General features: G+C 40.7%; 1 protein-coding gene across 2 annotated transcripts in view; it reads right to left on the bottom strand.

Moving 5' to 3' along the window:
• Positions 1 to 443: 443 nt before the first annotated feature.
• ASCC3 (activating signal cointegrator 1 complex subunit 3) overlaps positions 444 to 10735 on the bottom strand; it is a 205333-nt gene continuing 195041 nt past the window's right edge. For both annotated transcript variants that reach the window (XM_077926143.1, XM_028723051.2), the window contains 4 exons: positions 10199 to 10340; positions 2663 to 2872; positions 1342 to 1517; positions 444 to 1241 (listed from right to left, as the gene is read on the bottom strand). In XM_077926143.1, the coding sequence (XP_077782269.1) occupies positions 1094 to 1241; positions 1342 to 1517; positions 2663 to 2872; positions 10199 to 10340 (676 nt within the window). In that variant the 3' untranslated portion in view covers positions 444 to 1093. The remainder of the gene's footprint in view (positions 1242 to 1341; positions 1518 to 2662; positions 2873 to 10198; positions 10341 to 10735) is intronic.

The following is a 10735-nucleotide window of genomic DNA, read 5'->3' as shown; positions in this document are numbered from 1 at the left end:
ACGAAATTAATTCGTTCTGCGAGTTTTTTCGTCTTGCGAATTTTTCATCTTGCGAAGCACGGTTTCCCTGGGTATTAACGGTTTTAAGAAAAAGGAAACAAACTTGCAAGATGTTTTCGTCTTGCGAGGCAAGCCCATAGGGAAATTCGTCTTGCGAAGCAACTCAAAAAATGAAAAACTATTTCGTCTTGCAAGGTACCACTGTACAGTAGCAGTGTTGTTTTAGTGAGGAATTTTTTAGACCCCCCCAATAAACTTACCAGTATTATCCACTGCAGTACAAGTCACTCTACAGACATTAAACATGCATTGCTCCTTTACATTCCTAATTTCAGCTCGAACCCCTTTGTATGTAACTTGAAACGCCACAGCCTATTGAATGTACAGGCAATACTGAAGTCCTTTAAAAGGCCCGTGGGTACAATGACTTTTCAAACGTATGATGTGCTTAAGTGCTGAACTTTATTACTATTTCCTATACATTTTACACAGAAAATTCTGAGATGACAAAATGTGCCACAGGCATTGTCTTCGGTACAAAACCTTGCAAGGTACCTCAGCAAAGTTCCCCCATCACCATGTCTCATAAATTAAAGGGGGGAAAGGACCATTTACACAGAGTGGCTGTGACTGAAATACTTCATTCATGCACAAACCATCCATGCAGCTGGAACTTTCTTGCCTCTTTGAGAGCTAGTTTGGAATCTCCAGCTTACTTACACATAAATGGTGTGTTTGGATCACAGAAAGTGGCTGCAATGATGATTTCAGGAACACTAATGAAAAGGTTAAGTTTTTGCAAATCAAAGTATCTGCTCCTTTCATTTCCTGACCTGCCAAAACCAACAGTGGCAATATACATTAATAGGAAAACAGAGTCGCTTTGCAAGAAACCTAGAAAATGATTTATTTTAAAAAATGCAACCCTTTTATTGGGTAAAAGGCCACTGTGGCTAACTCTGTGTTATCAGAATCAATACAGTAGTCACTTTCAATTTCCTAGGTGTCGAAGTTGGATGCTGATTGCACTTGGGCAAACACAATTCCCTTTCCCAGAATGAACATGTGGGCACAGGTGAGTACAAAGGCCATGTTAGTTCAGAGCCAGGTCATTTAAGGCACCAGAGATCTCTGTGTTGACCTGTGCTGACGTATTGGTTGGTAGGGTATTCAGATAAATGTCATACTGTTGGTCCATTCCGAGGTAGCTGTCACTCATAAGATACAATGTGTAGATATACCTGTGATAAAGTGAAAGAAAAGGATATCAGTTTGTTTCGCTCCCACAAAAAGAAGTCCCAGTTTCAAAACCAAAACAGCTTTCATTCAGTAATATCTTACTTTCCAGGAATTTCTGGGGTGTAAAAAGCAACTGAAACCGCACTCTGGTTTCTGACATATCCAACTCTTTTCAAAGCAACAAGTTCCTTTTTGTCCACTTCTCCTAGGATCAAGAACCACCCTTCGTCTTTAGTCTTGGGGAACCGCGGTGCAATGGCTTTGCTGTCTTGCCTGCCCTGGAAGGAAGAAAATGCACATTTATGGAATGACCACCCAAAATTTCTAAGTTGTGCGCAACAGTTTAAAAAAGCACAGTGGGCAAAATCAAAATTAATTGAAAAAACAGAACGGGGACTTAATATAGGCATTTTAAGCTGAAATAGAAAGGTATTTGTCAAGTACTAGAAGTTCAGCAGGGAAGTGGCCTGTCTAATCCTGGCCACAGGGTTGGGGCTACAATACTGAGTGCATGACTCCTGGTGGATATGAGCTGTTTATCTGAGTCATGGGTAACCACTAATACAGACTCCCCCCAATGTTCCCATTGATTGGGCAGGAATATAAGGAAACAGGCAATCCTTAAGCCAGGCATAGGCAAACTTGTCCCTCCAGATGTTTTGGGACTACAACTCCCATCATCCCTAGCTAACAGGACCAGTGGTCAGGGATGATGGGAGTTGTAGTCCCAAAACATCTGGTGGGCCGAGTTTGCCTATGCCTGCCTTAAGCTATCCTGCATCAAAGTTGCTAGGGGCCTTGTAAACTAATAGAAGAACTTTGAACTTGACCCAGTAATATATATGGGCAGCTGGTGCACACTTTTAAGCAGCAGAGGTATGTGCTAGCAACCGTCTGTTCCCACCAACAGTCTAGCTGCAGCAGTTTGCAACACATGGAGCTTCTAGACCTGGTCTCGGAGAGATCTGGTATATACCACATCAAGAAAATACAATAGCCGTGTAGAGAATGTCTTTGAGTCTGTACATGATTTAATGCCTTATAGCTGAGCATGTGGTCAAGGAGTGTTAGGGTCACACCAACTGGAACCACCTCTTTCACTATGTCATATATCCACATATGGGAGGTCTCATATGCACAGAGTCCTAACCACATGGCACATGTGATGAGTGAATACAGCTAGTTGGTTGAATCTCGACCTCTTGATTATTATACAGCTGTGACCATCCACATTGGGCTTAGAATTCACAATACGGCAAATACAAGCCCTACCATGTGATTTTTCAAGCAAAATAGTCATCATATGAAACTGACCTGATGGAGCCATACCATGATGACTCTAAGATATCCAAAAGGAGGACAAGAAATGGGCATTAGGCACCAGTGTGAGGGACAGGGACAAAGAAAAGCAAAACAATTCTACCTTGGTGTAACCCACATGCAATCTCCTCAAGTTTATTTGGAGGACATATTCTTGGTCCGCATGCAACTTGATCCACTTTTTGTTATCCCGCATGTTTGTTGCCAGCATTGGGACAGGTACTTCATTCTGTTCTTGAACTGCATCATCTGAGCCACCTTTAATAGTCATATTAACTTCTATAACGGGCAAGTGGGACAAGAAATGCCAAGCCTGTAGAGTAGGAAAAACACAAAAAATAAAATCGTCTCCCAAACATTCTCAACTGTTTTTGTTTTTCCATTTTACGTGCAAAATCTCATTCTGTAATTATGAGTTTCATTCTGGATTTTTGTATATTACAAAACTGCTGTCCATTATTCCTTCGCAGGTCTTAACTTTCCATTGCAGGGGTGGGGAACCCTTTTGGCCTGGTGGGTCAGATCACGATCAGTCCCCACCCCTATGGGCCAACATTGACATTAGGACACCTTATGATTGGCAAGTGTGTTGTCTCACCCACCTGCCTAAGTCCCTTGTGCAGCATTTTCCATGCATCTGAACATCACTGAGTTGGCAGGCATTTCGGAAATGCAGAGCAGGGGGATTCGCCAGCCCCAGACTTGACAAAGTGGCAAGCACAAGGCTGGCAAAGCTGCTTACTATAGGAACCAGCTGTGTGATCGAGATCCCCAGGGGGAACTCAAGACATGCAGCTGATCTAACTGTGTCTCTACCCATATCATGTAAGGTGTGGTTTGGCAAAAATGGCCTTGTGGGCCAAACAGGGACCTGTACTGGACCAACTTTGTCCTGTGGGTTGCAGGATTCCCACCCCTGCTCTGTTATCAGCCTTTTTTATTTGGCTCCTCTGCTGCATTGGGATACCAGGCTCTGATACCTACTTACTCTAGAGTTCAACAGATCAGATTCAAAGATTTGCAGAAAAGTGCTATCTGCAATGGGCATTCATATTATATCAACGGTACCCAAATTATTCCCTTTTTCAGCTGCTCAGCTTCCCTTAGTACTGAATCTATTGGTATTACCACAGGACAACTGCTGGGTAGGGAAGAAGATAGAGAGATCTCTCCACTTTTAATTTTGGCCTACAATCCTACATGCCAAGCGTTGCGTACCTGAAATACATCTTATACCACTAGTTTAAGTAGCACGTAATGCTACTCTATATGCTGTTTGGATTGTAGGGCATGTATGTTAATGAACAGCTAATGAATTAATAAATAATTAATGTTGCCTGATTAAAGAAACTTAACCAATTAAATAGTTTTAATTGAACCATCAATTAATTACATATGCATAATTTGACTATAACAATATTGAAGAAAACACAACCATCAATAAATTAAACCTGCATATGACCAAAACAATAAATTTGAAGAAAGCACCTACTTTGTCTTAAGCTAGTGCATGCATCTGCCTTCTTGGATGAAGTGCTCCCTGCCATGTGACACCAGATTTTCTTCCATCGTGGCTTTGATTTAATGGAAGGCCCTTTTGCTTGTGCAATGCAGAGTATTGCATTTTAAAAATTATTCCCCTGGGTTATCGCAACCTGCCACACAATATTCCACTCTGTCACAGACGGTACCCCAAAACTCAACCACTCTGATGTCTGTTGGAACTCAGACTCTGCCAAGAATATAAGGTCCAACAAATCCCTCAATTGTGTCACTAACAATTTCATTTCCCAGAAGGTGGAAGAAGCAACAGGGGGGTCAACTCTCTTGGCCCTAATTGCATTCCTGTTAATCATGGGTGTATGGTGAGCAATGATCGAAGCTGAGGGGCAACAGGCAAATGGTTAGAACCATAAAAAGAACAAGTAGCTAGGTTTGCTATCCTCCAGGTGGAACAAACTTAATTTAAATCAGGGTTGGGCAGATTAGAGGTCTGGGGGACTAAGCTTTCACACCCACTAACTCAGGGGCCAGCTTATTCAGCCTCTCATAGAACTGAGAATTTCAGTCAGTCCCCAAGATACATCCTGATGTGGCATCATTACCCACTGATGGGCAAAGAAGGGGACACAGAAAAACACATGGCAGGCTGGACACAGCTCACAGGCTGTGATCAAAACAAAACATGCACATGCATGTTTGAACATACAAGCGGATACTACACACCATTACATTAAACGCACACACAAAAATTAAACGGCTTATCTGGCTTTTCAAGAGCTCAGAAACATGGAAGATCCATAAACACACAAAACCAAGACTGGACACCAGCACTCTGTGAAACATAGCCTTAAGGTACAAAAATAGATGTTTCAGAAACATCCACCCATGTGTCTTTCACACAAGGATATGGGCTGGAGCTACATGTCAGAACTGCCATGGTAGTCCAAGAGAGAGGAAAGAAACATGGATCAAGGGTAGATCATTCCTGAATCCCTCCAAAATCGATCTCCAGTGCTTTAGGGATATTTCCCCATTTCCGTAAGAGTCAGTGGGTCTGTTTGTTTTAACATGACTGCTAGAATTGTCACCATAAATATTTCACTCCTTAATTTGACTTTGCCAGCACAAACAAAGCAAATATGAAACCCCTGAAGAGTACTACACATGCTTTAGAAAGATTATTTTATGTCCATTTTTTATGTAAAAAATTGTCTTACCCCTACTGATTAAACTATTCTTCTATAAGCCACTGAAAACTACTTATAATTACATTCTGAATTAAATCTTCCCAACATAATCCATAATGAGTGAGTCACTGAAGTGCTAATTAGTGATAAGGCAAACCACAGAGAGTTCAGAGGATCAGTTCAGATAATTACCCAAAAGTTCAAATTCTTATGGAAAGTTATCCACATTCAAAGTTGCTTACTGCAACCAAAGTGGATTGAATCTTTAATGTCCTTAAAATAGTTAGCGACTATCACTTTTTCTATACTTGGCAGTTTTCAGGACTCCCTCGAGATCAAAAGTTCCTTACATTCCAGATCAGCTTTGTATTTCAAACTGGAGCTATAGTTTGAAGTGAGCAAGGGCTAAGCCTTGAGTAGCTTTGGCTGTGCCCAGAGATTCACTTCTATATGTGCTAGCTAGTGCTTGCTCTGGGTTTTGGGCAAGACAGTCTCTATGTATACCTGAAGGAGTGTCTCAGCACCCATTGTTCAGCCCAGACACTGAGGTCCAGCACTGAGGGCCTTCTGGCGGTTCCCTCACTGTGAGAAGCAAAGTTACAGGGAACCAGGCAGATGGCCTTCTCAGTAGTGGCGCTTGCCCTGTGGAACGCCCTCCCATCAGATGCCAAAGAAATAAACAACTATCTGAATTTTAAAAGACACCTGAAGGCAGCCCTGTTTAGGGAAGCTTTTAATATCTGATGAATTAATTATTGTATTTTGATGTTTTGCTGGAAGCCGCCCAGAGTGGTTGGGGAAACTCAGCCAGATGGGTGGGGTATTAATGATGATGGTGATGATGATGATGATGATGATGATGATAATAATAATAATAATAATAATAATAATAATAATAATAATACTGGTCCCCCCACTTTTCACTCTGCAGCAACTTGACAGAGATCATCAGTGAGCCCTTTGCTGGGATGTAGGTCCCCCCCCCCCAATGCTGGCACTGATGCTGACACAGGCACACATTCTTTAACCATATCCCTATTCCACTGAGTACAACAAATGAGGTTCTTTTAGAATTCTCACCTTAGTCCCTTAACAGCTCACTTATTTTCTGTGACTTGGCTTGTACAGAACTGGGCAGCTGAGGGATGCAAGGGGGTAATTCTGACAGAACTTCTGTTATAGTTTTCACTTGGGCAGGGTTAAAAAGCTTTTACTCTGTACCAGTTGCATGTCACTTGTGTGGCTCCCTGTTCCCACAGTGCCCAATCAGATACTTGTGGGAAGCACTCAGTGACAGCCTGCTGGGAAATGGGCACTGGCCATTACTGCCTAATCCATCACAGTCAAAATGTCTTTCTTAAAAAAATAATTTTACAAGTCTCTTAACTGCAACTTTGATAGCTTTAATCTCTTTTTCAAGACAATGATAGTTTTCAAAGGAAACCAGATATAGATCTGTTGCAGATATTGCAAACCAGGAGTGGAGAACTGTTTTTGGCCAGAAGGCTACATCTTTATATCCCTCACCCCTGATAGGCCAAAGTTCACAGGGGGGCAGGGCCATCCCCCTTTCAATTATCTGGCGCTGGGGGATGTTTATAAAGGGCTTTCAAACGCCCCCCACTTCTATTTTGAATCTTCATGGAAGTTTGAAGCAGAAATGTGGGGGGTGGGTTGGTTTTATTTTTGAAGGCCTTTGTGAAATACATGCTCCTACCCTCTGTCAGCTGATGGGGTGGGGTGAAAATGCATTTTCAAAACCCCAGATCCCCTACAGTTTATCCTTCAAATCATGGAGGTTTGAAGGAGAAGCACTGGTGGGTTGTTGTTTTGTGTGTGTGAAAGGTTTCTCTTCTTCATTCCTCCCCTACCCCACTGCCTCTGCTGCAACAAGAAGGGAGAGAGAAAAAGCCTGCATGTTGAAATCTAGGTACCTATATCAAACTTCTGTACCCTTGACAAAATTGAAGTGCAGCAAACTCTTCGCGGGAACTACGTATTGTCTTAGAGCTTTGGCCCATATAAAGTGATGTGCTTTTGAAAAATTGTACAACAAAACAGTGGGCAGGATCTACTTTACTGAGGGTGAGGCACCTGCTTGTGCAGGGTTCCAATAGGATTCTATCTCACACTCCTTTACTGGAATGTTAAGGGGACTGTGGGAGATCGGTAGGTATATTTACCTTGCATCCATCCAGCACACAAGAGGCTTCCAATCCCCCAAACATGCTATCTACTGTGTGTAAGTGATGGTGAGAAGGAGAAACTTCTGCCTATGGATGCTGGACCTGTGTTGAGAGTCACTCTTGCCCATTCAGATTACTGTAGGTTCATTTTCACAGGTAATTCGTATTTTCTTTGGCTTCTTATTTATTTGGTTTAGAAAGAGGTGAATGAAAAATTAAGCCCAATTAAGCCCTGCAACTTATTTATGTGATAGTTTCTCTTTTAAAAATAATGACAAATGTTTTAGAAGCATATTTTTATTTGGGCCTGCAAAGCACATTCATGGGCTTCATACAGATATGTTGCATGGCCACTTCGAACTCAGCTGAGCGTTTCCTTCTACGTTGTAATATAATGTATTTATTTACACTTACATGCATCTAGATGTATAGTGTAAGCAGAGTTTATGTTATTGACATATTAAACAGACACATGAAAGATATGGGCACACCACATACACAAAAGCTATTTTTGAAGAAACTGCTAAGACATTTCAATACCAGCCAAACATATTTATCTGAGGATTAATCTTCATCTATTGAATCAGACGCGAACACTACCATGCATACAATTATTTAATTAGCAGCCAAATCCTCTGCCAGTCAGCCGCTGTTCCAGGCATACTGATGGGGAGGGAGATGCAAATCTCACAGTAGTACTGCTTTTTCTCATTACTACTGCAATTAGCACTTAAATTGATGCTTTAAACATACTAATTTCTGGAATAATTCAGGATTTGTATGTTACCTGGGATCGTCTCACTGCAGAGACGACACCAGATTGCTACGCAAATTGAAGCACTTTTGAGCCAAATAACCATCATCGTATCAGACAGAGCCAATTTGCATTTGGTTTTAAAGATAACAGAACGGCAATTTATGCAAATAAATTAAGTTAGTTTACTTCTGAGTTTTCCCTGAACTAATTATAACAATGTTCTAATTTTTCAACACATCTACAACTTGGACTTAAGTCAATTGTCTATTATGTTAGAAATCTGTTGTTAAAGAAGGTTTTGTTTTGATCTTAATGCATTTTTACTCACAATTTTGATGACATTTTATATATAAATACAGGTGTTAGTAATGGACATTAAAATAGTTACCTTTTGTTTGGAAGCAAAATTTTAGCTTACCTGAAATTAAGGAGATAAGTGCAAAGGACAAAGGATTATATTCAGGTAAGTCACTAACCGCGCAACCTAACTATGTTTACTAAGAATTCAATGGGGCTTACTCTCATGTAAGTGGGGTTAGGATTGCAGCCTTAGGGTACCTGAAATAAAACTTGAAGATTTTATTTTTAGTTAGCACCTTCAGTTTAACTTGACATTCCTGAACCCAGAAAATGCTTCAGCTTGCGACAATGCTATAACATACGCAATCTTTTAACAAAGTATTTTTCTTTTCCTCTCTAAAAAGACAGGTGGCAGATTCCTCTGATTTGAGGGTGAATTCAAAAAAATGTTAGAATGTCTCTAGTCACAGTTCTGCTACACTTGAGTTGCCTTGGAATACTAAACTTAATTAATTTCAGCAGCATTTTCTTCTTCAAAATATTATAGCATACCATTTCTCACTGACATGCATTTTATATCAACTGTGTGCAGGTACACCCAAGTACAAGATATGGAGGACCCACATACATAAAAACCCCCAGCCCTGTGCAGCAACTTTAAACACACCTTTGTGGTGGGCGATTCGTGTATGGTGGCTACCATTGACCAAAACAAACAGCACTGCTTACAAACAAACACACACACACACACACACACACACACACACACAGACACACACACACGAACCACTTGTCATCCTGGCGTTCACCTGCATCAGCCCTAGAATGTCACAGAATACTAGCTCTGCTATACAAACACTATTTGCTGATTAATATATTAGGGTCTATTACATCTAAATATATTTGCTTCTGTTACCTGAAACAAAAACTTATCATTTACAGTGGTACCTCGGGTTACATACGCTTCAGGTTACATACGCTTCAGGTAACAGACCCCGCTAACCCAGAAATAGTGCTTCAGGTTAAGAACTTTGCTTCAGGATGAGAACAGAAATTGTGCTCTGGTGGCGTGGCAGCAGCAGGAGGCCCCATTAGCTAAAGTGGTGCTTCAGGTTAAGAACAGTTTCAGGTTAAGAACGGACCTCCGGAATGAATTAAGTACTTAACCCAAGGTACCACTATACACACACACACACACACCAGAAACAAAATCAACCTCTGCAAAGACAATCTTGACACACATGCTGCACATGCAGCAGGCAAGAAACATCTATGCTCCGTTGCACTGCATGACAATCCCCTCAGCAACCTCTTGGAGCTTTCAGAAATTGAAAAGCATGGTGTACACAAATGGTTCATGGGCATTTGCAGCAGCCAGGACCTGTGGCAGAGCAAGCCGATCAAGACAAAGTGTGTGCAGAAGACAAAATGTGTGCCATTATCTTGTTACCTGAGATGATGGCAAATACATTTAGGCTTCAGTCCTGAATATCTGGTCAAAACTGTGTGTGTTTGATGCACGGAACACGTTAGATTGAATTAAGCTTTTCTGCACCAATTGTTGAAATCTTAGGTTTTAATTTTAGGTGGATTAAATATATATGTTTGCAAAAATCATGTTGCTCCACTGAAAGTGTGTCAAGTGGATTTTTTCCGTATATATTGACCCAATAACTTTAAACTGTACCCATGAGAGAAAATGTTACCTGTGTAATTTGTGTGGCATGGAAATCGCGGTCTACAATGGAAGCAAAAACAGTCTCTTTTCCATCACATGCAGCAATCAGTTCAGGAAGACATTCAATAGGCCCTTGGTAACCACTTTTCCTTTTCCCTTGGTTCCATTTCCTAGTAAAACAGTAAAGATATATCCAGTTAAGAATTGAAGCTCAGGAAAGGAGATAAAAAAGAAAGGAAAAAGGAAAGTTGAGAAGGTGAAACTAGAAATACATATTTTAACATAAAAGAAGGCAAAATCTATTTTAAGTGGGGCTTTGTCTTAGAGGTTCACATCCATAGCCTTATGTTTTAATGAATTTGAAATACAAGTTGCACAAACACCACCATTACTGCAAGCTTCATAGTTTAAGAACAGAGTAAATGAGAGACTGCATATACCACAGTCCAAGGTAAAATAACATTAAGTAGTTACCCTCTTGCTTTAAACTAGTTTAATAAGGAAGAAAATACCATGCAGATTAACATTATTTATTTCAATTTACCATTTAAAATTAAAAAAGATG

The sequence above is a fragment of the Podarcis muralis genome, chromosome 3, assembly GCF_964188315.1.
Source record: "Podarcis muralis chromosome 3, rPodMur119.hap1.1, whole genome shotgun sequence".
Classification (NCBI taxonomy): domain Eukaryota; kingdom Metazoa; phylum Chordata; class Lepidosauria; order Squamata; family Lacertidae; genus Podarcis; species Podarcis muralis.
Note: the sequence above shows the minus strand (reverse complement) of the source record. Positions and strands in the feature narration are given on the sequence as shown.